The following is a 27,507-nucleotide window of genomic DNA, read 5'->3' on the forward strand; positions in this document are numbered from 1 at the left end:
AGACAGGAGGTTGCCCTTCTCATCACCAAAGCCACTTAGGTTCCTCAGCTGCCAGAGCCTGACACGCAGTGATCTCAGCAACTTTGAAAACACTGACTTGCTGCCTCTCCACTGTGCTTTTGTCTGCTAAATATTATCAAGAGAAGCAAAAAAACCACACATGTAAAATTCCCAAAGAAAGAGTTTTTACAAGATAATCTTCTTTTAAGAAATGCTTCTGCTATAAAGTTGCCAAACATCTGTATTTGAGACTGGCAGATGAAAAAAGGGCAGTTAACCTATTCACTAAAACAATGGGTCCGGGTTTCATAACCAGAACTCACTGACATCAAACACAACTTGCTCTTTGATTGCCACCTACGTGAACTTCTAAGCACAGCTCACAGGTCAGTTCTGCAGCAGATTAAGCTCTGGCTGGTTCGCGTCAGCACTTGTTCACCTACGGCGAGGTCATTCTGCACAGGGAACACAATAGCTGTACTTCCAATTACTTCTGGCCTCAGAACAGACTTCCACTACTTTAAAACACACATAGACTAGAACTAGTTGAAGCAGAGAGGCAAAGCAAGGACAGCAACTTCGCAGCAAGGCAACTGCCATTTTCATTTCTACTCTGTGCTTCCCACCACAGAAATGAGTCTCCACAAGCCACGTCCAACCCCACTTCAAAGCCTGAACAGTCCCATTTAGAAGCTCCTCGCAGGCTGGGACTGCAGTCAGATACAAGTGGCACATATCACTTCACTCGGGGGCAGCTTCCAAGCCACTCACCCTCCCTTCTCACATACAGAACGGACACAAAAGGGACAGGTTGGCAGTGAACAACAATCAAAGCCTCAGGAACTGGGCAGAAAACTCCCTGGCCAACATCTGCAACAACTGCCTGGACCATAATCTATTAGATTCAGTGATTAACTTTCACCAGTGGCTTTCAGTTTAAGTTTTGCCCCCCAAAAGTTCGGCACAAGTTAGGTGCCATAAGCATTATAACAGCTTTGGTGCTGCCTGAGAGCCAGAAAGGGTCATCCAGTTTCAGTAATAAGTGTTTCCCATTCGGAGCGCTTAGCTCCTGGATTGCGGTGCACTCGACTCGGGAAGCTTGCCAGTCATCGTCTTTATGCAGCTGTCTCCAAAGGCTGGACTCATTTATATCTGCTTAAAGAGCTCACTAAATTCAAGACTGACACAGAAATGGAATTCTCATAAGAAAGCACTTCAAATAAAAAGACAGCTTTGAAGGCAAAGCCAAATCTAATTTCTATTCTCAATTCACAATCAATCGGAAGGCAGCCACGGATGCACACCCAACAGGAAAACCCAAGCTGACAGCACAGGGGCTCTTTCCTGTAGTTATTGCATCATTCCCTTCCCTGTCATCCTTGTCTGACCGGGGAGGTTCTGCAGTAATCTCTCTGAAATGCCTTCCTATTGCCAGAGCACAGCATCTCACTGACCTACTCCTTGTGCTGCTCACAGCAGCCGCTCCGTGCCACACTGCTCTGCCTGCTCTCCCAGGACATGCCTGGCAGCCCAGATGGAGAGGGTTAAAGTGTTACCTTCTCATCTGAATGCAAGCAGGAGATATCTATCATCTTACCAATGCAACTAGATCATGAACAACCTCCCTGCACCCCTGATCGTAAGAAGCACACCCAGCAAACCCGACAGCAGGTACCTGTCCCAGCAGCATTCGCAACCTCACAGAGCTGCGACTGGAACACAGTCACATCGAGTCAGCCTCGGGTAACAGTTCTGTACCTGGCACTCGACTGTTACCACACAAAGCCACTGCTTTCCAAAATTCACTGCTCAGACCCCACTGGCAGCCATACAGAAACAGCAAAGCAACCAGACATCTTGCTGCTCAAATAAATAATGTGATGAAACAGAGATTAGCTTGTCTTTATCTGCCAGTTTAAATTCTTATTAAGAGACTAACGGGGCTTTCCTGAAGGCACTGTCAGAGCAATCAGGCAGAGCCAGTGCTGTGTGTGTTTGGTAGGAAGCACATCCCTATCCGCTCGGAAAGCTCAGCACCCCGTGCCGCCCGAGCGCCGACTGTGCCAGGAGGAGTGTTACTGGAAAGGGACCACTGCATCCTCTGCTACTGTAAAAAACAATGTGTGTCCAACGTGCAGGCTGAGAATGCGTTCTGAAGAGCAGAATTGCAAATATCCTCTGCTTCTGAATTTCTTCTGCAGTTCGCAGCAGCACCAGGCCCAGCTAACTCTGCAGGCACCACCTGAATTTCCTGCACCTCAACCAGACACGGGCTGTTACTTCAAAAGGCAGGTTTTATTTTTATCCCCACGTATTTGCTAAACATAAGAAACGCCTCACACTTTGCATGTCAAACCTGCACTAACTGGTAACGGCCAACACTGCATCTTCCCTGCAAGCAGATGAAGAAAGGGCTCAGCTCTCACGCCCAGCCTCAGATTCTTCAGGTGAGACAAAGTTCTGTCAGAACCATGTTTTGCTTCAACACTTGTTTGTCTTTGCTGTTTCCTTAATACCCAACATCTCTGCAGCCACACACGCCATGCACAGCAACAGACCTCTTACAAGCACAGTTCAGTTAGAGGGGAAAAAACCCACCCAGATGTATTTGCCAAGAGGCAAGACAGAGCACTTCAGAACAACAAATTTTATGCCCCTGAAGGTGAGTCAACAAAGCAGAAAGTGATTTAAGTCCTTTTTCTCTTTGCTGCATTTCACCCAGTCTAAGAAAAAGCCATGCACAGAAAGAGCTTCCTCAGGTAAAAAACCCTTTCACTGCTTCTACGGCACGACACCTCGCATTACGTATCAGAGGTTGATGCCTGAATGGAAGAATACTCTATTTTTAGTAGACTTTTAACTGAGAGAAAATGCAGAGAACAGTTGGCAGTTTCTGAATACTCTCACATGTCCCAGTGGAAATACCACAGGCACTTGTGTGTGAGTACAGGTGACAAGGTCAGCACAGACCCCAGGTCCCCTGGACCATGCAGCCTGAGGAAAACAGCTCTGGTATAAGCAGCGTTCAGCACCCCAGTTCAAACAGAGCCCATCCTATGTTCATCTTCTCTGCATGCTTCCTCCCTCTGTGGGGAGCAGGGAGCGCGATACCCTCCAGCTTCCAAACACACACACCTCTCCCCATCTGCTTGCTGCAGAGCTGGTGCTCAAGTCCGACAGTTGCACGACTGAGGTTTCATGCGAATGGCAGCAGAGGAACAGTGCTCTGCAGTCCCCACAGCCTTCCAGTCCTTGCTAACTGGGATGGGGAACTGACTGAACAGCACAAAGAGCTGCCTGAACAGCACGAACGTGCCCAGCGCTTCCCCACAAAGCAGTCCTGACGGCAGCAGCTAACTGGGGAAGAGCTTTACATGAAGAACTGTGCAAATCACTTAGCTACGCTTACATTTAAAAATGCACTAGAAGATTGTTTCAACAGTACAAAAACCTGTGATGTACAAATATTTCTAAGTCCAGGCTCCAACCACAAACCCAAAGCTCCAGCAAAGCCAGGGCAGGACTCGCCGGCGCCGGGCAGACACCAGGTCCTGTCCAAGCCGTGACCGCAAACACCTTAAACACCCCTCCTGACCCAAGACAAACCAGCGCCTGCATCTGCACGCGTGTTTGTACACCTGGATTGCACTTGGTTTTGCCCAAGGGAGGGATCTGCCTGGGGCTGACAGGCGGCCACCACTCTCACCACCTCGCAAGGTGTTTACCAAGGTCACAGATAACGTGAGCGGTTCGTAGCAATAAAGATCCTCCACTGCCAGTGCTCAGCGACAGCCAAGCATTTTCAGCACCAGACTGCAGGGCCACAGACCGATGTCCCTCTTCCCCTTGTGTCCCTCAGCCCCAAGGGATACAGCAGTGGGAGACTGAGAGACTCTCACTGCCAGCCCAAACCCGCCTCTGGATCCACACACCTCACACACATTTAGAAGAGATGCTCCTAAGGAGGACCCGAAAGGCTTCCCAGAACAGACAGGAACAAAGAGACACAATATCCAGAACAGCGCAAACAACATCCAGGCCACTGCAATTATTTGTTATTTTGATGAGCATTAAGCACCCTGCCCTAATGAATTCATTTAAATACTAGCAGCATCTCCTAATGGGCATTAATTAAACTTTTCCAGCATCTCTACCTTCACCAGAGAGAAGTAATTACTTACTGCAGTCCTACAGAGAGGAAAATAAAATCCACAGGATTAGGTTTTTTATACTGAGTAAGTAGGGCAGATAGGAAAGCCTGCAATTTAGAGGCAAGTTGCTGTAGTTGGTAATTCCACAACATGAGCAATACTCCAGGCCTTGCACCGAGTAAAAGGGTTTTCCTGCTGCCTGTAAATAAGGCACAAAACAAAGTTTAATAATAGTGCACAGGTCTGTCAAGGATGTAAGTATTTGTCTTCTCCACGACCCCCCAGAGAGCACAGCACAAGCACTGGCTGTTACCTCAGTGGTTCTGTGCAGTTTAACCCCCAGCTGTGCACACCCCTCAACAGTTCCTACCTTACCCAGCGCTGACTGCCTGTCTCAGACACCTTTACTCAAACACCCTGTATCAATGCTTCCATAACAGCCATTCCCACAGCAAACCACGGGCGACACCTGAAGGTGCCAGAGATCCAGAATAATGGACAACAGCTTTTATTTATTCACACGAAACCGCTGTAGACAATAGGGGGGACCAACTCTCAATACAAAATAAACCCACAGCAATTTTGCCTTCAACCTTAGGCCACCAGCACGTCTGTCGTGTATCAAAGGCAGCGCATTAGAGTTCACGCCGCAAACACCATCTTCCACGGACACACCGTCAACCTGAAGCAAAGACCCAGGCAATAAATATCTCAAAGCACTGCTCAGCAAATGCAGCGCTGCACTCCAGGACTTACTGGTGCTTCCACTCGATGGCACCCAGGGTACCAAGCAGTTGGCACAAACAAGTTCTCCCCGCACTGCACCGAAGCGTTTACCATCTAATCTCACCGCAAAGGAGATTAGTGAAATTACTGAGCGATAATAGTTTCAGCGGCCGAGGTAAAAATACTTCCCTGGCACTTGCGGTCAGCTGCTTTCTGAGGAATTCTTTAGACCAATAAAGGACAAAACAAGCCATTAGCCATCGTTCCTGGGATTAATACAGGGCTCTGCTGCTCTCTTACATAAGGGGATTCAGAAATCCCCCCCCCCCCCCCCCCCCCCAAGTACAGGCATTAGGAGGAAATCATTTCTACAAACCTAAAACTTTAGGGCTTAGCTATTTCCTGATAGTTCTGTGGCTTTAGAGGAAATAAACTGGATGTTAATCCTCTTGCATTTAATGAGTAGTACCAGCAAATTCTGCCCCTGCCTACTGCAAGAAGGTCACAGCAAACCTGGCATATAACCAAACCAACGCTGCATATACTGGCAATGAAAGCTGAAAGGGGAGGAAGGCTTCAGGAGCTCGGGGTTTGGGTGTTCTTCTTCTTGTCTATTTGAGAAAAAAAAAAAAAAACAACCTTGTCAAAATGATCTAAATGTCCAGCTCTGTCCTCACCTTCTTTCAAATCACCTTATGCAGGAGTGAAATACTTAATCAGCACGTTGACTTACACCCAGTTCAGGTTATCTGCCAGCAGGTCTATGCTTTGTTTTTTAATAATGCCAGGAAAAGAAGAAGTAACTTCCAAACAGCATCTCCGTATTCAGCTGCAGGATAAAGCTGGCAGGCACCAGCTGCGCAAACATCAGAGACGTGCCAACCAGCATACCCAGCCCTCATTCCTACTGCACTGGTACTTCTGTGTGAGCTTCCAAAGAAGTCTGGCAGGCACAGGAAACCTACACCAGGGGAGATGCTTCCGCTTTTTGTCCCCACCTTTTCTTGAGTTTGATTTCAGACCTCGACTCACCAAGCATTGGGCTGGACACTGCTGGCTGCTGCTCCTTCCAGAGCCCGCAGGCACACCCAGGCACTGTACTGCAGCCCTGAACGCTGGCTACAGCTACAGACACTATTTCAGAGACACACCACTTCTTAAACAAGCTTTCTTTGGTAAATTAGCAAACCCCCTCCTCACCCTTATGTTAGACATTTTGCTGTTACCTTCCCTAAAGCACCAAGCTGCACATCAGCTGCTCTGTCTGTTTCCTTGGAACTTTCAGGACCAGCCTTCCCCACCATGGGAATGTTGCTTTCAGGGACTTACAAGAATAATTTCTTTATGCCTGTATTAAATTCCCTGCATTCACCCAGCTGCCTGATTTCATGAGTTAAGAAAGAGGTATTTGGGCACGAAGACTCACTCAATTGAGGATCCAAATCCCTCCGGCCACACTTTTTATTTCTCATTTCTTCCCAGGAAGGTTTATGGCCAGGTGAGAGGCTGCACCACTCCGTTCGACACCCTGCAGCACCGGGTCTCAGCTCACTGCTGTTGAAGCCCCAAGTTGAAGCTTGTGAAGCACTTCAGATAACACAGATGGATTAAAAATGGGCTTCACTTTGCCATGCAAGACTTCGTGACACTGGAAAATTCAGATAAAGACTGAGCAAACCCCACTTTCTGCCATAACGTTATTTCCACTAACAACTTAATTGGACAAAGTACATCACTGTATCAAACAGTAATTAAGCAGCCACTTCAGATGGAATTTTTTTCTCTCATCTGTTCTTTCATCAACATGAAAGGAGAATTTACTGGTTTTTAAAACACTTATTTTCTAGCTAAGCAGAGAGCTGGTGCATACACCACAGCACCACTCCCTCCTGGGCCAGGGGCTGTGAGAGAGGGCTCTGCACTGGCATTCACTGCCGGCACAGAGCAGGGGGACAGGGGGACAGCCCATTCCCATCCCACCACAACCCCGGCAGGCACAACAATTCCACAGCGAAGCCCCCACTTTCCTGCCTGCCCATCTGTGAGCTGCGAAGGAACGCATCGAGAGACCCACACCTGCTCCAGCCCCACACCTTCTCCAGCCGTGGGGAAGGAGGTTGAGAGTGCCCAGCAGAGCACTGCAGAGGGAACCGGCTGCCACAGAGTCCCCGAGGGCAGTCACAGCCATTCCCCTGTCCCAGCACATGCCACTCTGCCCACAGACACATGAGAGCTGACTAGTCCTTTCGAGGGGTAAATCGAGCAGTCCTGGCAAAACAGCTCCTGAATCGCACAGCATGTCCCTGCCAGGTGCCCAAACAGTCCTTCACAGGACAGAGACCGTTTGGATCCCAAACCCTAACACCCCATGTTGAACTGCTCTCAAAGTACAACTGCCAAACAATCCTAGTCCAAGGGAAATTAGCTTCTCCCTAAATGCTTTATCAAAAAGCCCTCTGGCAAAGGCAGCAGGGGCATTTCAGTAGAAATTCAGCACTAAATGGTCTCCTTTATATTCTCTGCATTCAAAACTGGATGCACAGGCTAAACCAACGCACATGGATGGTCGCTTTCCAGACCAATTTCTGGCAGATGACTACCCAGCTCTCCCAACTTGTATTTTTAAAATTCAGAACGGCCTTGGCTGCTCTTCACGGCTCAGAGGAACTGGCCCATGAGACACACCTCCACCTGTCCTCAATACCAGGAGGAAAAGGGCACTGGAAACTAAGCCATAAGATCACTGTTCACACTACAAAGAAGTGAAAAGTCCAAGGGCCAGCACTAAAAGCAGGTGCGTGCTTTAGTGGGGCGGGTGAGGAAGGGAGCTTGCTTTTCTTTTAAGCAACTACGATGTTTAGTCTGTGATGCATCTACTTCTGAAAGTGGTTTTATGTCAACTAGTAACGGGCTGCAGAGAGCTACTGAATGATGTAAACCTGGAAGCCAAGAATCCAAGCTGGAGTAAACATCACCGATCCCAGTTCTTCCAGGAGCCCGAACGATTGTTTGCAATAAAAGTGGTTTCTTTTAAAAATATAAAATATTTCCAGTTCTTTATTTCCTGTCGTCCACAAGCGTCACAAAACAAGCCTGGAAACTCACAGGCTGCCTCTCCCATCCACAGCTGCCTCCTCTGTCACAGCACTCGCAGCGGCCCGGGGGGCAGCTGCCCTGCAGCACACGGGCTGGCAGGGCTGGCTGCAGGACGACCTGTGCTGCCGGCTGTCACGCAGAGCAGCTGGAGCACCGTCCAGCCAAGAAGCAGCCAACACGCCCTACAAAGCAAACACCTCGGCTCCACACACCCATGGGGCACAGCCCTCCCCAGCACACAGCCCTCCCCATGCCAGCCAGGAGTGCCCAGGGGCTGCAGGATGCCCTGGACCTCCACAACAAGAGGCGCCTGGGCCAAGCTCATCCTCTCGCCCTGTCTTGGACTGCCACGCTCTTCAGCCCTGTACAGCCCTCTGCGCCTGTACAGACGTGTACAGTGCTCGGAGGGAGGTGGCCATGGCCCCCTGTTCCCTGAGAAGCCCCAGTGATCCCATGGTATGGGACCATTCAGAGCTGCAGGGGCTTCCGAGGGACACATCCATAACCCCCACGACACGAGCACTCGGCAGCAGCCCTGCTCCTGCATAGCCAGGCACACCAGGAGGGACCAGCTTCCCCCATGGCTGAGGCACCCGATGTGCAGGGCCTCCGCAGGCACCTTGGCCGACCAGGAGAGGAAGCTGTGATGAACACCCAGCACAAGGGGAGCGTTCCCATGCCTTCAGCTTGAAGGTACACTGGGACCAAAGTCGAGAAAAGCCGGGACATCTGTGCCCTCCCACACTGAGTCAGTAATTAGCACGTACCAGGCCCCGGCACAGCGAGCGCCACAAGGCAAAGTTCAAGCAATTACTGAACCCTGCTGAACCCGACTCCAGGAACAGCCCTGGCACCTCACACACCTGAAGACCTTTCCCTGCTATCGGGGATTATCTATCTGCTGTGGGGTACGGCCTCCTACGTGTGCTGTGAAAGAAGGAGCAAGGTCCTAATCCTGCCCTTTTGCACTCTCACTGCATATTCCCACACATACTCATCTCCTCGGTGCTGTAATTCCACCTTCCTGTGTCTCACTGCACAAACACCGCTTTCCAGGCTGACCAACTCTTTCTTTGCATCTCCTCTCCTTCCACCTCTGTGAGATAAGGTGAGCAGCTGCCCTCGAAGTGCTCCTTGATGTTACATGCAGAACTTGGCAACACCAGCTCATCCCTTGCAGCTCCCATGTTCCCCGCTGCATCCAACCTGCCCCGTATGTTATCAGCTCAGGCACCCCCACCACAGCAGAGACAAGGCGATGCTACCAGCTCCTTCCCAGCAGCAGTGCCAGCCACCTCTGAGACAGTCCCCAAAGGTCCCAGCCTCAAACACAACACGTTTTTGTACGAGTGCAATGTGCAACTAGAGTCAGATTTTGGGGCATGTTCTCCTGTTAGGGCAATACTAGTCTGGGTATGTAAGTGCACACGCTCTCTACTCCCCAACACGGTGGATTTAAGGTGAGATGACCTCAGTAGCAGGCAATTCACACTGTCACATTAATCTTGGTGCCTTTACCACCTTTTTGAAATAATACCTTATTATCATGCAGATGGAAACAATGTGCTTCTAGACACCAAAACCCAGAATACTTCTGATGTTTATATAGCACCCACAATCCATATTCATAAGACACCAGCTGTTTGTCTGATTGTATTTATTACCCAAAGTCAGTAATGAAACGGCGCTGAAGTAGAACACAATATGAATCAATATTTGGGTGTGCCAAGATCTGACAGAGCTGGAAGTCAAGCTTGACATTTTCACACAGGTAACTGAAGAGAGACAGCCATCCAGAGCTTGAAGGAATTAACCTCTCACTCCTATCTCAGGGAAACAATTTACGACGGACCAAGCCATACAAACTAGACTACTGTCCTGCAAGCAAAGAGTGACAGGGAGGGAGAGCAAACACACTAGTGATTTTCAATTTGAAGAAGTTACATTCGATTGAGAACCACCAACAGCTCGTGAAAAATTACAGGCTTGAGAAACATACATATTGAAAAGTAGCTTTAAGCAAGAATTTTTAAAGGCAGCTAAGAAAACACACTTTTAAAGCTCCCCGTCAGAGAAAGCCCAGAGTTATGTCTAACAACCTCGGTGTGCTTTGCAAATTAAATTACATTCCCACATAAGATCGTTACTTTAACAGGCTGTATTTGCATATGACAAAACAGCAGAGTCACAGAAGCCTGAACAAGAGATCACTACCATCCTTCGGATGGAAAGCTGCACCTCAGCTAGTCACAGACACCCACATCCTGAACAGCAGCACCGAGGCACAGCCTGCACCCCGGCTTTCTCAGCCAGTATGGGAAGAGTAACCTTCACCCACAACATCCCCTGCACCCACAGTGGTGATGCCCTTCTCTGTGCCAGCGGGACACCCGCCGAGCACCCTCCCCTCTGCACCTAACGTGTACGTCTCGGGTTCAGGGCTCAGGAGCCTGGGAGGCAGCGACTGTACCCAGCCACTGCTGGCACCTCACCTGGGAGCAGCTCCTGCTCCCACTGCAACCCGCTGAGGGCCCGAGTAAGATTAATTTAACACAGATTCAAATAGCAATTAGCAGCTGGGAAGATGAATTACTCAGGATTCAGGTTTTGGTGATGGTGTAACAGCTTAATACAAGTCTGCAGGCTTCCTACTGCATTCTCCCCTCACCTTCTGTTCCAGAGGACTAACCAAGGAATTTACTCTGAAAGAGCTCCTATTTTTCTTAGTCCAAACCCAGAACTCTCAGGCGTGCTATTGCTTTGAAGAAGAAAATTGTTCCCATTCAGGGAACAAGATGTGATTTTGCTAACAGCCCATGAACGCAACAGGTATTTCTTAAAAGGAAGCATCCTGAATTAAAAACAAGAACCCAAAGAATGAATTGAAAGACCTTAAAACAGAGCTACAATCGAAGCTATTATTTTCAGCTGTCAATCCTTGTTGTATTTTAAGATATTTTATTTTAAGAATTATCAGCTGAAAAGCAGATGCTTTGGTAACACGGGAGCACGGTGCATAGCAAGTCACACAAGCACAGCTTGTTTACTTCAGGAATCTTTGAAAAAGACAGCTTAAAGCGTCTTTGTTTTGTAAAAGCAAAATGAAAATTCTTTTAAAACAATGAAGGAAACTCTATCTTCTGAGGGTGATAAACACAGCCATTTTCTACAACTGACTGGCATTTCATTAGAGCCAGCCAAGAACTCAAGAGCAATACCTACAGAAAAATGATGAAGATGGAATCTGCAGTTGAAATCACGGTTTCTAATAAAGGTGCATCTTTATTTCACTCTTGGTTTCGTTCACCTAGAAGAGAAAGCCTCCTGCTGCTGCACAGAGGCAGAATTACAGTTTCAAGGATTTTAAAGAAGTTTTATGCTGGCATGTAAACCGAAGTGTCTCTTCTTTTTTATAGGAAGGCAATACAAACGCACAGGCAAGAACTGCAATCAAAGCCATCTACCTGAATGAGAAAGTTTCCTTCCAGGGGTAACTGAGACACAAGCGTTTGATCGTTCAGTCCTAACGAGCACATCAGTCCCCTGAAGCAGGGGACAGGGACACAGAGGCGGTGGGTCTGGAGAGCAGCCACTGCGCTACCTGCTCTGCCACCAGCTCCAGGCAGCGCTGGCCTTGCTCTGCGCTACTCTACCGGGTCTCTCCTGGGACACATCAAGGGACGGTAGAGGGAAGGGAATGGCTCTCCTGAAGGGAACAAAGAAAGTACAAATTAAAACCTCGGTGTTAAGCAGCACAGCAACAAAAGCCACACGAGGCCTCGTTATCCTCTGAAACTAACACGCCAAGAAAGAGCAGAATAATAATTAGAGCTCAGTCCTGGCTCAGGCACCAGCACGGTGCTGATCGCAGCACAACCTAAACACAGGGGGATGTGAGAGGGAATGGCGCCATGTGCTATGCCAAGAATAATATGTTTATATAAAGCTGAGTACGAGACACCAGATTACGTTATGAGCACATGTCTATCCTTGGCAAGTGCCTGACAGTGCTCTGCATCCACACACCCGAGAGGGGAACCGAGAGCTCTTCGTGCAGGATGGCTCCCAAACTGCTACAGGGCATGCCATTGCCACCCATGATGCTTTAGAGACATGGCAGCCTCCAGCAGAAGGCACTTGTTGCTCAGATTTCGTCTCCAAGACGGCACATCTGTCTCCTGCCCAGGTTCACCAAGCTGAGGTACCCTGCACGTTCATTACAGCAGCCTTGAGCTGTTCTCTGCACAGCGAGATGAGCCAACCTCTCCTCCTGCTTGAGACCAGAGCAGTGCCCCACACCTCTCCCTGGGGAGGGCAGCCTTCCACACCTGCACCCCACAGAACCGAAGGACCCAAGCTGTCCTCAGCCCCTCCAACTAGCACACTGACACGACAGGCTGCTTAATCACCATGCCAGCCTACTGCCAGCTCCCAGAGAAAGACAGAATTGGGGTAATGCCTTTCCTCAGAGGGGCAGAATTATCCTAGTGTGTACTCTGATCTCTGTTTTAACACAGCACATTTAGAACTCCTCTGATTTTGCAGAAACAGCCCCGGAGCGCGGCGTGCCCTCCTCTCTGCTGTAATTGCCAAACATGCAAATGTTTACCCCCACACAGAGGCTTTGTACCTACCTCAAGCACAGGAGAAAATGTAAATCAATCTTACATACTCAGCCTGGAGTATTGTGTCTCAAGTGCTGAATTCTGATCTGAGTCACTGTATTTGTCACCACAGTTTTCATTCATTCTGCTGCAGAGAAGGGACCCCCATGCACCAGCCGATGGCTAAAAATCTCCATTAACTCCTGTCGGTAACGGAGGCATTAGGGATCGATCACCATGCCATTTTAGTGTCACATGAGAGAACACATCCAGCAGCAAGCTGTCTTCCTGTAAGCTTGCCTTAGATTTTGATCAGGAGAGCATTTTGTTAAGATAAGGCCTTGCAAGCTTCACGATGCTCAAGTCCCAAGAGCACTCCATGATTTAGTGAAAGGTATTGACTCAAAAAGAGAATCAGATGGGTACAGAGAACCTCAGAGTGCCACATCCACCTGTCAATCACTTCCTTCTCTGTACTGATGCATTCAAACAAAGCCACAGATCCGAAGCAGTCAGTGATGTCAGGCTGCAGACACAGTGGCAACACGCAGCAGCTCTGGATCAAGGACTGAAAACTAAAGATCCCAACAGTCCCATGGACATGAGCTGGGAAGTCCTCTATGTGCCCCAGTGGGAAGAGCCATGGAAGCACGAACCAACCTTGCCACAGGCCAGGCAGGATGGATAAATGCCACAGTGGGTGGAAGATTCCCGGCCACCAACAGTGACAATCAGCTACCAAACACTTACAGAACCCAGGCCACACTGTTTCGCTGTTTCAGGAGCACTGAGACTGTTAAAAAGATTTAGTCTGATGAAGACTTCTTATCATTTAAAATCTTGCTGCATTTTTCAACTAAAGATGAGTTTTGACCCAACGGGACCCAAATCATTGCACGCTCACAACGATCAAGGGACAAACTATGTGCTCCAGCAGCATTTCTCAAGTGGGAGAACTACAAGACTATGCCCGTTTCTTCCCAGATGCTCGTTAGAGCAGCCATGAAACCAGAATAATTGCCACAGAGTAGCTGTACTCATCAAAGCTCCGCTCCTTAGTTTGGAAGGAAAACACATTCCTTCCTACGTAGTATCTGGCAACCCGGGGCCGCACAGAGAGGAACTTGCAGAGAGTCGGCAATTTCTGTGACTTTAAGTCTGCAACCTGGTTCTGACATATTTTGGCTCCCGTGCTGCTGGGAAGAGCAGAGGCATCCAAACTTACGCTGAGGAGTACTTCAGCACACAGGCTCGCCTGCACACACCAACATCCTAGGGGCTAAATCCAAACACCGTATGCAACTAGCAGGCTCCTTTAGAGGATGGACTTGGTGCTTGAAGACAGTGGATTACAAAAGGGGGTTTGTTTTTCCTTAACAGAAACACAAGAAGCTGCAGCAGGGCCGGCTCCTTACAGGGCTAACATACTGACCCGAGCAAGGCTGGACAGCGAAGGTCCCTGCGCCACGTGGCAGCCAGTGCTGGGACGCACGTGAACGGAAGATCAGCTCGAGACCAGCGCTGCCCAGGTCTGGCTGCAAAGCAAACGCAGTCCTCACATCAGCAGGCGTGCACACTGCGTACCCACACTGCACGGCACAACGGGCCTCATTTCCCTGCGCTGCCGTTCTGTTCGTCTGACCAAGATGGTGATGGATTTACAGACAGAGGCGTGGTTATCCTCACAAACATCAGCTACACCAAGGGGTATCTCACTTTCATTCCACAGCTCAGGCCCCAGCATCAGCGCAGGCGTACTGGCACAGAGCTGGAGACTGGGCTTCTGATATGGGCACCGAAGCCTTTCCAGCCAGACCCTGCCTGGGGCACACCGGCAGCACCGATGATGCTCATCCCTGGCCGTGGCACACTGGTCCTGCTCACCCTCCTCAGCCAGTAAGGATGGAGCAGGAACAGGAAGGACAAATTTCTTCATCAACAAAATGGTCCATCGTTTGTGATGTGCAGTTAACAGATGGCGTCCAAATTAACATTCATATCTTTCAAGTGTCTTATCAAACAAGACTAAACAGCATCTTGAAATTTCCATTTTACATTTTCTATGAGCTTGCTAGAAGTATCACAGACAGATTTCGCTGCTGTCAACTAAAGCTGTTGCTGCCTTTAATGAAGGACTACATGACTGCACAAAATAAAGCAGTCCAGTCCCCCAGCATGCTGCTCCAGGCCCCCAGGACACTTGCACAGGCTTCACCTGGCAGACGGGGCCAGCTCTGGAAGGCCAAAGCTGCCCTTCTGAAACAGGCAGTGAGCACTACACCAAAATACTTGAATTTGGTAAAGCCAACTGGCAAGCCTCCAGGAAGCAGCAGACCTTCTAAGCAGCAACACACTCTCCCCATCACATGGCATTTATTCATGTGCCCAGCAGTACTTCATACCTGGAACTACAGGGGAATGTCTGGCTCTGCCTGCTTGCTACCATTTGCTGCATCAGTTTTGTTCCTAAAGTCATTTCTTCTGGCTTTAACATCACAGCTTGAAACACCCCTGTTACAAGAAGTCCCAGTACAGCAACACCCCTATCTCCTTCCATAGAAAACACAAGAAATTCCTTTGATCTTCCAACTACAGCTTCATCTTCCATGAGCTTTCTCTTTCCTAAAAGGGATTTATTACTGTCTTCTACCTTCAACCATTTGTTCCTCAGGGCTTTTAATGCCCTTATTTTACATTTAACTTGCAGCAATTTTGCTATTTTCTTTATTCAGATGTGATTTCTGATTTTGGAAATCTTCCAAAGCCAGCCTTCTGCAAGTGCTGGGAAGGTGTGGGTCTGGGGTTTTCTGTTGCTGCTTTTTAAATGTAATGGGTGATACACATCAGGACACAACTGCACAGTCTCTACGGGGGGGGGATGACTTTTCAACAGTGATCAAGCAAGGAAAATCCGACTTAAAGCAGGTATTACCTAAGGACAAACTGCGACCCAGCAGACACAGAAGAAGCACAAGATCAGTGTTAAACAAAGAGGCTGTACATGAGGTGTTCTGGACAGCAGTCATGGAAACCCTGCTATCAGTCAGGTTCAGAGAATACACAGTTTGACCAAAGCCAGTTTGTTAAGAAGGCACCAGGCTCAGAGCAGGGTCCCCGGACCAGGGGAGCGGCACGTCCCACACACCATACACCACCAGCTCCTGGGACTGCAGGTGCCTCTCCAGCATTCCCCTGACAGCTGGCAGGTTTTACCTCAACAACCTGGTGTCACCAGTTAATTACAGCGTACTCGAAGTTAATCCAAACGCATGGAGAAGGACAAGCCGAGGAGCTCCCCGTGCCCGCCGGTGCCTCCGCTCTGCACTGCTGGGATCCCGCTCCCACCCCCTACCAGCCGCTGGATGCCGTTTCTTCGAGGACCGGGCCCCAAACTCGGGGGCAGCCGCCGCAGCTCCGCGGAAACGCGGCACCGGGGACGCTGCGGGAGCGACGGGCTCGCCCGAAGCCTCCGCTCGGCCCCGGACGCGGCCGCTGCCCGCTCCGCCGAGCCCCGCACCCACCAAGCGCCCGGAACACGGCGGCGCGGAGCCCGGAGCCGCCGGGCAGCGGCAGAGCGGGAGGGGCCCGGGCCCCCGCCCCGCCGGGACAGCGGCGCTGCCCCGGGCTCGGCCGCCGGGACGGGCCGCCCGCTTATGGACTCGGGCCGCGGCACCGGGGCGGCGAACCCGCGGAGGCCGACCCGCTGCCGAGGCCGGCGGTCCCCGACGGGGGGAAAGGGGGAGAAGGGGGTGTCGGAAAGCGAGCGCCGCCCGCCAGCGCCGCCCCGGGGCCGCGGCGGGACTCCGGGGCCGCCCGCTCCCCACGCGGCAGCGGCTCCGCCCGCCCCGGTCGGCGGAGGCGCCCTCCCGCAGCCCAGGAAACTTTCCCAGCCCGGCGCCCGCTCCCCCGCGCCCCTCCCGCCGCCCCGCAGGGCGCCGGCGCGGCCGGGCCTACCCGCGGCCGACTCGGCGGCGGCGGCAGGGCGGGCCGCGGGTCCGGCGCGGCCTGCGGCGGCCCGCTCACCTGGGCGCACGGTCTTGAGGCGCACGGGCTCCCTGAAGTGCCGGACGACGGCCAGCGTGTCGCGGTGGGTGAGGCCGCTGACGGGGGTGCCGTTCACCTCCAGCAGCACGTCGCCCGGCGCCGGCGCCTTGCCCGAGAGCAGCGCGGGGCCCGGCGCGCCCTCGCCGCCCGGCGGCAGGCGGCCCGCCAGGTAGGGGAACTCGCCGCGCTCGGCGCCGCCGCGCAGGAGGTCGGGGTCGGGGCCCGCCGGGCCGCCCCAGGACACCACGCACTCCTGCACCTTGCTCAGCCAGTGCCGCTTCTTCCGCAGCGTCTTGGACATGCCGCACCGCGGGGCGCCGCTGCCCTCCCCGGCCGCGGCTGCCGCCCGACTGCCGCCCCGCCGCGGCGGCGCCCCGCCCCGCCCCGCTGCAACCCCGCCCCGCCGCGCCGCCGGTCCCCCCTCCCCGCCGGGGCGGGGCCTGCTCCGTCACGGCCGGCGGGCCGGGCCTCGGCCCCGCCGCGGTGGCCACCTCAGCTGGGTCCTCCCCTGCCCCGCGACCTCCCGGCCCGGCCCGGGCCCGCCGCGGGGGCAGTTCGGAGAGTCTCCGCCATCGCCTCGGCCGGGACGTCCCGTCTCGGTGCCTCGTACCGTCCTGCAGCCGGAGCTGGAGCGGGGCGGCCCCGCGCCCCCCGGCCGCGCTCTGTGTGTGCGCCGCGCTCTGTGTGTGCACCGCGCTCCGCACGCAGCCGCCGGGCCGAGGCCCAGCGCCAGGCCAAAGCCCAGCTCCAGGCCGTGGCTGCCGAGCGGGCAGAGCTGCCGAGAGGGTGTCTGGCCAGGGGACAGGAGCCCGTGGCGGGGCCTGACGCGGGGCTCCGTGCCCAGCTGCACACCAGAGGCTCGTACCAGGGACAGGTCACACACCAGGCCCGGGTTATGAGACCCCGGCATCAGGAGCACGCAGAGCTGCTCAGCAAATTAACACCAAGAGCTGCACCTCAGGACAGCTCGTTCAGTGCCACCGCTGTCAGGGGTGGAAATCAGCCCTCCGAAAGCTCTGCCCTCCCCTTAAACCATTTCCCTTAGACACACCCCGAATTCCCACTGCAGATCCTCCTGACGCCTGTTGTAGGGGTGTCTTGAGGGCCCAGCTGTGCCTGCGGGCTGAAGCCCTGGCCCAGCGGGTGCAGCGTGTCCGCTGTTTGCAAACAAGAGGCGTGACTCTGCATAGCTCACATACCTCTCCCTTGCCACAGGAGGAAATGGGGAAGCCGGTATCGGATCGAGTCCAAGGAGTATTTGCTGAGCTGTAAAACAATGGGTGTTTGTTTCCCCGCTGGGTGCCTGTGATCAGCACCACAGAGCACGCTGGAGCTGTCACGTCCCAACACCGACTGGTTTGCAGTGGTGAACAGCGGCGAGGGGTTAATTTCCACCTAGTACAGAAACAGCCAAGAAACCTGCTGATAACCAGTACCAGTGACTTCTGCTGTTGGGTCTCTTCCAGTTCTTGCAGGCTCCTCCACTTCTGAGGCCCAGTAGCCTGGGACTTGGATTTTGCTCTTACCTTGCCCCTTCACCCCCAGCCTCCCTGTGCTCTGACAGCAGGCAGCGTGGCTGGGCTGTGCTGGTTGCCCCTTCTCCCCCAGCCTTCCTGTGCTCTGACAGCAGGCAGCGTGGCTGGGCTGCGCTGGGTGCCACAGCACTGCTCACCTGCCCTGTGCACAGCCCAGGATGTGTGAAGCCTCTTGGATGGTGACTGGGGCTCCTTCAGGTGTCACGGCTGCTGGGGCCACTGCACCCATCGGGGCTGGGCCCTGCCAGAATCAGGGCAGCCCCCCTGCCCTTTTTGGGGTAGCCCACCCCACGCAGCACGTCTCACCCCACAGGACCTGCTTTATTGTTCTGTCACCGACAAACTTTGAAAGAGGAACAAAGCTCTTGGGGAGTGATGGATCCCTCTTCATTCTCCTCTGCGCCACGCATGGAAGATGAGTCCGCCCTGCTTTCCTCCCTCCCTTCTCATTACTCACTGCAGACGTGAAGTGTCTGCGGCTCCTCACAGCAATCAGGAGGAACGTGCTCTGCGCTGCCACCAGCCCCAGCCTACCAGGTGTGAAGAGCTGTGTTTTCACTGAAGCACCAGCGTTTGAAACCTCAGCGAGCGAGAAGGGGCCATCAAAGAGACATCAGCGCTCCAGCATCTTCATCACCCATCGCTCTGTGACAGCTGCCATCCCGCCCTGCTCCTGGGGATGGCACACGCACAGACACGATGAAAACAGGGTGCTGAGCCCTGCCACTTCAGAACTGAGGACATAAAGTGCTTCATGGCAGTGCAACTTCTCCGTAGGCTGGGAAGCAAAGTTTGTTTATCACACTGCCAGAGTTCAAAGGCAATCAAACCGCCACAGACATGTCAGACGGCTGTTTAATTAGAGCGTGAAGACACACTTTCTCAGGACAGAAAGGGAATTGTGGTGTTACATTCGGAGTCCCCCAAAGTCCTTCTCCTAGTGCCCAGCGCTCGGAACTGTCTGTGCTACCTGCAGCTCATCAGTCATGTGCTTCAGAGGAAAGAGCCCCAGGCAGAGGCAAAATGCTCGTGCAACACACACACACAACAAGAACAATTCCATCCTTAGCAGGGATGGCATGAAAGCAGGTTGCCCCAGTACGGAGCAGTGTGCAGGCATGTGTCTGTGTAGAAGTGCCTTATTTTCTGTCCTCCCAGCACCAGGGCGCACGGGAGCTCCGTGTCTCATGGCAAAGCTGCCTGACCACAGTGCTGTTAACCTTTTCGGAGAACCAAGGGTGAGGGTTGACTGTGCTGCATTGACTGAGAGCAAAAATAGTTGCCAGGGAGGAGCAGGAGGCGCAGCGTTCCTCCCTGACAGAAGCACTCGTCTCAAACACGGGTAACAAATTATTCAGTAAGCTACGTGCCTCTAAGGAAGCATAAACAAATCAGGGGTGGATGAGAGTGGTTCAAAGCCAGGCACTTGCTATTCTGCGGGCAGACAGAACCAGGACTGTCTATTTGCAAACTGTGTGACCCTGAGATACAGTTATCTGAAGGCAAACTTCTGAACACGGCATAAAATAACTTTTATGGGAGAAAAGCTGCCATGGAAGCAGATCTTCACAGGGAATTGCTGTCAAGCTCCAGGGAAGCTTAGGGAGTATACCCAGGTCTTAGCAGAGATCTGCGTCGGCCTGGGCTGGCCAAGCACGGGTCTCTGGACTCCTCACCCGGACACAAAGCATGTCAGCCCCAGGAGGCTGTAGATCAGTGTCAGTGAATGCTCCACCAGTCCAAAGCTGCTCCATAAATCCCTGTGTATTGGACACACACATGGCAGCAGCACACAAGCTAGAAGTCCCAGCAAGGCTGACATTTGCTCGGCATTACACCCTCCTCTGCTCTCCCTGTGTTCTGCCCTCCCCCCCCCCCCCCCCCAATAAAAGCCACCCTTGAGCAATGCAAACATTAACCAGCAATCATGACGTGTGATAGGCATTGAGTGTCTCAAACACAGTCGTGTAGAGTTTTCAAACAACAGGAGCATTGGTCTGGGAATTTATTATGTTGTGACCAAGACTTTCCGGTAAATTAATTCAGGTCAGATGCTCTGTATGCCTCACTTCCCAGCTGCACCTTCAGCAATATTTCATACCTGGAACACCACAAATTCCTTGCAACTAATGCTCATAAAATGAGAGAAACCTCCCTGGAAGGAGGCTGTGTATGGGCGATGGAGAGCAGGGGGAAACAAGGAAAACCAGAAGACCCTGAGGGGTTTGAATGCCTGACACAAGCATCTGCCAGCAGGTTAAAAGCTTGGGCAGGCAGTGTCTGCTCCTGCCCTGTGCTGTACCTGCTCTGCACAATGACAGCAGTGTTCAGGTAGCCTCTGGCTGGCACAAAACGAAAGGGGATGGGGAGAACAACAGACCAGGCTCTGCTGACAGAGGGAAAGGGCAGAGCAGGGCAGAGCTGTGCGGAGCACGCAGCAATAGGCTCTCTGTGCATCTACTTTGCTGTTTCCTCTGCAGCTCAGGAGTCAAAACTTCCAGAATTAGAATGAGGTAAGGAAGAGCTTGCTGGGCACGTGGCTGAGCTGCGGCTCTGCACTCCAGTGAGCCAGACGAGCTAAGAGGACTTGTCAAAGTGAATGAGGAAGCAGCCTATGCAAATACCCCCCAGCCGCCCGCCCTGGGACGACACAAGGTGTCTGCAGCGCGATGGGATCGGGGCTGCGGGTGCTGGTGAATGCAAAGTGGGGATAAAGCCCCAAGCAGGGAACCGAGAGTCACGCAGTCGTGTGGAATGACAGCTAAGCACGGGTTTGAAGCCTACGTATTGGATTTAGAGCCTAAAAGGAGTAATGGAGGGTTTAAGTCTAGAGCTTAGCGCCTTGCAGAGGAATCAGGGCTGGATAAGACCCGTGGGCTGTGCTGACGTGGCTCGGGGAGGCAAGCGGGACCGAGGGGTTCGGGCAGCAGTGAGGCAGGTGCTGCAGGGCTGAGGGAGTATTGGCAGGCAGTGGCAGACTGCTGAGAAGTCATCTGGGTGCTCACACACAGGGCACGTTGGGGTATTGGATGCACTTCCAGCATTTGTGAGAACTGACCCAATCACTGCTGGTCCCATCACTTGGTGCTTGGCCTTCTGCATCCCTGAGGGGACGCATCTTCCCCAAGCACTTCCAAAGTCTGCGGCATGCTGGGCCATGTTTCTGATCATCATCCACTGAAATCCCTTCCTTGAACCCTCTCCCTGGTGTCAGCTTGCTTCACCGGCAGCCTAGTTAGCATCTGCAAGTGATTCAGCTCTGTCAGTGGTTTTACATCTTTAATAGGATCTGAAATATCTGCAGCAGCCTTGTCAAGTTTTATAGCCCTGTTCACAGGGATTTGGGATAGCTGACACGGTCCAAAAGCCAATCTGTCCCAGGCTCTGCCTGATAAATGTAATCCCCAGAGCCTCTCCCATTCCTGCTCCTGTTCACCAGGCACTTTCTCTCTCCCAACTGGGTATCAGCTGCGTGAGCAGCTGGGGAAACAAGGGGGAGCAGACCAGCTCGTGGAGCAGCACCACAAGCACACTGTGTCCATGCAGCCAAACGTCCCTGGAGAATGCAGAAGGAAAATCACTTTCTTGAGAGCAGATGCCCTCTCCTGTAGGTCATTGCCTTCCGGGACCCCGAGCGTCCTGCAGAGACTCACCGGCTGTACTACAGTCTGCTCTTGTCTATAGGAGACGAGCTGTTTCCATCACAGTCACAAAGGTGGATCTGACCCAGTGAGGGGGTGAGACACTGTCCTGCCCTCCCCACGTACGCCAGTCCTACGAAAAGAGGAGCGTCAGGCCAGAGAGGGGGCCTGAGCTGCAACAGCGTGCCCACAATGTTCTTTATTTCCAGAAAACAGGCTGTAGGAGTGGTGTTGGGACCAGAACAGCCCTCGGCCCCTCCACTGTTGAGAAGGAGAGCTGGTTGCCTGTCTCAGCAGCCCTGTCCAGGGATTGTTCCCCAGTGTCCAAGGTGTGGTTGCAGGCTAACACAACCAGCCTTTTGTTTCACTGCTATTGTTCAGTGGCTGGCTCTGTGGCTTGGAGGATCCCTTCCTGCACTCACCTTTCAGAAAGCCTCATCTGAGCACAGGAACCTTGCCCAGCTGAAGAAGGATGGCTGCGCTCCTTAGTCCTGGCAACACGATCACTCGTTTCTGGCTGCGTTACTCTGCGCAGAGCTGTGTAATTAATGCACCACTTCTCTCCCCGTGATTAGTGTTTAAGCAGCAGCAGTGGCATGCAAGGGCTTTTACAGACTTATTTAGCAAAGACTGTCCCCATTCTTCCTGTTTTAATGTTAATAATGGAGTTAGAGCCTCAGTAGATCTGTCACAAAAAATATTATCAAAGGAGCCGAGGTAAGTGCAGAATTATTTGCTGTTTGGTAAACCCAGACACATCACAGAGAGCAATAATAACAAAATAACTTTGATAAAAGTTTTAAAGGAAGCTTTTTCCCAGCCCCAGCAGTAATTACAGCCCAGATTGAAATAAGCCTCTTGCAGCACGTTGAAGTTACGTCAGGTTTTAGCACAAGACCCCGAATCGCGTGTTCTGACAGCAGACTTCACCTCGAGGGGGGGGTCACCCAGGAATTGCTACTCTGGGTGCAGACCCTGGCCAGAAGCATACCTAGGGCACAGAGGGGGTCCGTAGACAGCTGCCTGGGACCCCATCTTGCTGCTCAGCACATGGCAAGAGCACGGGGTGCTGGAAAAGGGCCCCCGAGGGTTCAGCCAGCAACACCCCTCACGGGTGGCTGGAACAGGAGGCCACTCGCCCCCAGACCCTGTGCCAGGGGCAGCACTCGCTGCTGGCCTCGGGCTCTCAGGATCCAGCCCAGCGGGTGCCTGGCAGCACCCAGGGGACCGGACCCGGGGCAGCAGCGTGGGCGGGGAGCTGCTGCTGCTGCAGCTCGCCCAGAGCTCCCACACAGGAAAGATCGGCCTCCTTATTTTGCATGGCTACCATGGCAATCCTGCTGCGAGGTGTGATGGCTGAGCATCCACCGAGAAACAAACCCTCATCTTCCTGCTGCACCGTGCTCTGTTCCTAGGCTGCATCCCTCCATTTCCCCACGGCTTCCAGCTTGTTCAGGCAACGACACCCCTAACGCTGGAAGTCCTGTCCAGTTCTAATTCAGTTTCAAAGCTATTGCTCTAAACACAGCAAGAGAGATGCCCTGGGTTCACTTTTTCCTGCAGTGTTTGCCCAGCAGTACGTGTCACTGGAGACCAAAGCATGATTAGAACCTCTGGGTTTGTCACCACGTTAAAAGCAAAGGGGTCTTGGGGAGTACCTGGGATGTAATCAGCGCCTCACAGGTTTGCTGCTCTACTTCACTATGATCATTTACAGCCAGTTTCTTTTGTAGTCATTAATGAATAATGACAATATAATAGTCTTCAAAGCTTACCATTCCAGCACCAACCTTTCCCCTGACTTATAATTAAGATGTCAAAATGAACTTCCCTCTCAGCAAGCAGGGCCTCTTCTTTCCTTGCCATCGGAGCTCCTTCTGCAGATGTCAATTCTCAGCTCCCACAGCTTGGCCCGCCCGTGCCGGGAAGGACGGCTTGGTGGAACGCACGATGCTCCCCTCTTCAGTGTCAGGCCTCAGAAACAGGCTCGCTGGGGAAGGGAAAATAAAGAAAGATTAAAAAACACGGTGGTAGATGATCCCTGTGGGCTCGGGCACTGCCTGAGGCAGGCACAAAGACAAGGAGCTGATGGGGTGGTGCGGGTGCTGCGAGGCTGCAGAGCTGTGACTGGGTGATGCTGCAAGGGCTGCATGGCGAGGAGGAGGAGGAGGAGGAAGGCTCCCCAGGCATCAGACATGCCAAAATGTTGCCATTTGGCAGCCCAGGGAGCCTTCTTCCTCCTCCTCTCCACCCATGCCGGGCCAGCCTGCGTGGCAGAGGTGTGGGTGTCCTAGAGGATTGCCCTCATGCAATTAAACATTCATGTCCTCCTGCTTCTTCTCATGTATTTTTATTACTAACAGGTTTCTCAGCTGATCACACACCAGCAAATACATTATTCAGCCTGGCTCGCTGACTGTCACTGCCGGCTGTCTCCATTACACCGACATCCTCCAGCGCTTACGAGCGGGGAACCCAGGATTCGCTGTGCTGCAGCTGAGTACAGCTGATGCTCCGAGGGGGAGAGGCGCAGGATGGGGACCCTGTCCCAGCACAGCTCCTCCAGCTCTCTGGCAGTCCCAGGAGATGCGGGTGAGGCAGAAGGGGTTCTGGGGCCAAAGTGCCACCTGTGCCCCTGCTGTTACCTTACCCAGCTCCAGTGCCACCACAAACCCCCTTCTCCTTCCTTCATCACTTTGCAGTTAAGAGATGTGTTTGCTGGAGTTGGGACGGTGCCCCAAAGCCAGTGTGGTGACTGGCTCCTGATGCCGTGCGGTGCACAGCCAGCCACCGGTGCCTGCGCAGAGGGCAGAGAACACCCATGTGTGACGAGCGGGTGGTACAGGGGGATGCGGTGCCCAAGGTGAAGCCAAACCTCTGCTCCTGGCCAGGCAGCCTTCAAGCTCAGCTGCTCATGGAGACCCTTCCCTGAGCAGCCCGTTACGCTGTGCTGCGGTGGATTAGTGTGGGTCTGTCTCCTCGCGCGGCCGGATTTCCAAGTTCCTTTGAAGCTGCCGTATTAGAGAATCGCTTTCCAAGCCACATAACTCGAGCTTTAGATGTTTCCTAACACTTCTGCGGTTGAGGAACAGCTGACTAATCCTGCAGGATTTAATGAGGTTAACTAACACGCACGGCTTTGTAGGGGAGCCGTGGCTGGCAGCTTGGCAGCAAACATGCCAACCGACGCCGTGTGCTGTAACACCGCGGGAGCACGAGGCCCCAACTTCTGCTGGAGCTTCTTTTTCTTTGGAGAAGCATGGGGAGGCATCTGGCTCTTGGACAAGGATGAGACAGAGCTGCCTCACCGCTTTGTTGGGCGGTTTGTGCTCTGGGCCTGCTCGGCTCAGCAGCGGTGCCCAGCCCAGGAGCAGGGACAGCCAGTGACAGCTCCGTGTCCTCCTCAGCTTGTGCAGTCGGCTGCAGAGTACCTGTGCTTCGGGTGCCTGGAGACCAATGAACTTAATTTGGTATTTACAGAACACAGAGAAGTTGCACGTAACAAGTTGACACACAAACTCATTAGGATGCAATTACAGCCATCAGAACTCCGGCTACTCCATTATTTTTAGCAAGAACATGTAATTAACTGCAGGATCACGTCAGATGCTGCCTGGTGCCACGAATCAGGTTCAGAAGATTGGCTGGCACAGGAAAGCTGAGCAGCGGGGGATTCCCAGAGTGCAGCCACGGGGCTGGGAGTCGACAGGCTGGTGGGAAGGAGCAGCCAACGGCTCCTTCTGTGGGATGCGGAGCATCGTGTCCATCACCTCCCTGCCTGGCTAGAGGGACAGAGACTTTCCCTAAGAGCAAGGGGGCTTCAGGCAGCTCAAAATAGGCAGGGACCTTTGCTGCTGAAGGCTTGGCTCCCGAAAGTTAGTTTGGTTAATTATCCATCCCTCAGACCCTGGGACGATGCTGTGTGCACAGGAGTCCTGCCTCCACTCACCCGTTCCAGAGGAGCCAAACCTTTGCAACTGGACTCCAACCAGCCCAACTCCAGTACCACAGGGGCTTTGCACCAGGCCTGAGTGGGAGCTGCTCTCCCAAGCAAGGAGGAGGCCGTGCTGCAGGACTGTGCTGAGGCAAGACCCGCAGCTGGGCTGGAAGCTGCAGCCGGGGAGCCCTCGCGTGCAGGGATGGAATCAATTTGCAGCACAGAAATTGCCTTATGACAGCAAATTTCACCCTCACCTCTCAGTGGGGAAGGTCCAGCACAGCCAGGGCAGTGCAAGACTTGCCTTCTGTGCTGCTGGAGCCACGGGCGGCCGTGCCCTTCGCAGGCAGAGCAGGGCCAGGCACGTCTGCAGACCTCACAGCCCAGCGCCTGGGAACTGGGAGGCACCAAACCGGAGCAGGAGCCCGTGTGCCAACTTGCAGGCAGCCAGAGTCAGAGCAGAGGCAGGAGCGCCCTGGGGTTCGTTGCCATGCTGGCTCAGACCCTTCCCTGCTGCCCCAGTCATGGCTTTTTAGCAGAGGATACAAACGTCACAACTGCTGATGGGCAAGTGTCTGCCGACGTGGAGACTGCATGGCAGAGCCTGGGGTTGGAAGGGGCTGGGCTCTCGGGCATGAGCCAAAGTCTGTTCCTCTGCATCCGGGTTTTGAGAGCTGCAGCCTGGGAGGTCACAGCTCCGGGCGATTCTCAGGTGGCTGCTGAGTTGCTGCCTCATCTCAGGGCCCCTGATGAACTTGGAGCATCGCAGGAACAGGAATAAATAGAAGGATCGCTTCCTTCAGGTGAGGCTGGGTGCTGGATGTGCCTCATTGTTCCTCTTCTTCACAGAAAGGAAGAGATAAGAGCAGTCATTCCCACGAGGAGCACGGATCAGATGAAAAAACAAGTGTTAAGTTCCGTGCAAGGTTGTTTATAACACTTGTAACTGTTTTTAACCCTGGGAGACGAGGGGCTGCCAGGGCAGGGGCACAGTGTTTCATACCCTTGCCAGGTAAACAGCAGCCAGCACTCGGTACCCGGCACTAGGATGTGGGTGACAGAATCCACCCTCCCCAGCAGCTGCCTGGCCACAGGCACCCCCGTGCCGTTGGGGTGACACTGACCCTGGTGAAGGGTCAATTCACCAACACTGCTGTGAAATCCATCCCAAAGACACTGCCAGATTCTGGGGGTGTGGAGGAGCCTGCCAGGTGCTGCTGCCTGCTTCACACAGCCCCGTCCTGCGTGCTCAGGCAGGGTGGCTCTGCAAGGGCTTGAGGCAGGGCGAGGGCAGCTGCCTGCCAGGCTGGGGACAGAGAGTGGAGCGGGAGACCCAGCGAGATGCTCTGGCTCCTTCGGCAGAGGAAGAGGGCAGGACAGACAGACAGACAGCCCCCTTCTGCCGCTCTCCCCATCACCAGCACACCCACACACCTCACCTCACCTCTGGCTGTTGGCAGCAGCGATTTTGAGCAGCGTCTGACAGGAGTAAAGTGAGAAATCGAGTCCCAGAGGCAGCGTGCCTCTGTCTCTCCAGTGCTCCGGAGGGATTTGGGGCCACCCAGGCTCACGCCGTAGGATCAGCTGCAGCGCCCAGACGGAGCCGCAGCTCTGTGGAGCCTCCCCCAGCCCCTGCCAGGGCAGCCCCCCAGCCCAGCCCCAGCCCAGCCTCAGCCCCGGCACGGCTCAGCCCCCGCACACCGGGCTGGCTTACCTGGGGGGTCCGGGGCTGCCTCCGATCTGCCGCTTCCTGGGGTTTGATGCGTGTCCATC

The 27,507-nt window shown here is 53.4% G+C and overlaps 1 protein-coding gene across 2 annotated transcripts in view; it reads right to left on the reverse strand.

Moving 5' to 3' along the window:
* Window positions 1-16,922, reverse strand: part of MAGI3 (membrane associated guanylate kinase, WW and PDZ domain containing 3) — a gene marked incomplete at both ends in the record, with an annotated part of 55,073 nt that extends 38,151 nt beyond the window's left edge. For both annotated transcript variants that reach the window (XM_084275774.1, XM_084275775.1), the window contains one exon: window positions 16,601-16,922. In XM_084275774.1, coding sequence (XP_084131900.1) covers window positions 16,601-16,922 — 322 coding nt within the window. The remainder of the gene's footprint in view (window positions 1-16,600) is intronic.
* Between the last annotated feature and the right edge of the window lie 10,585 nt (window positions 16,923-27,507).

The sequence above is a fragment of the Gallinula chloropus genome (assembly GCF_964237585.1).
Source record: "Gallinula chloropus genome assembly, chromosome: 27".
Lineage (NCBI taxonomy): Eukaryota > Metazoa > Chordata > Aves > Gruiformes > Rallidae > Gallinula > Gallinula chloropus.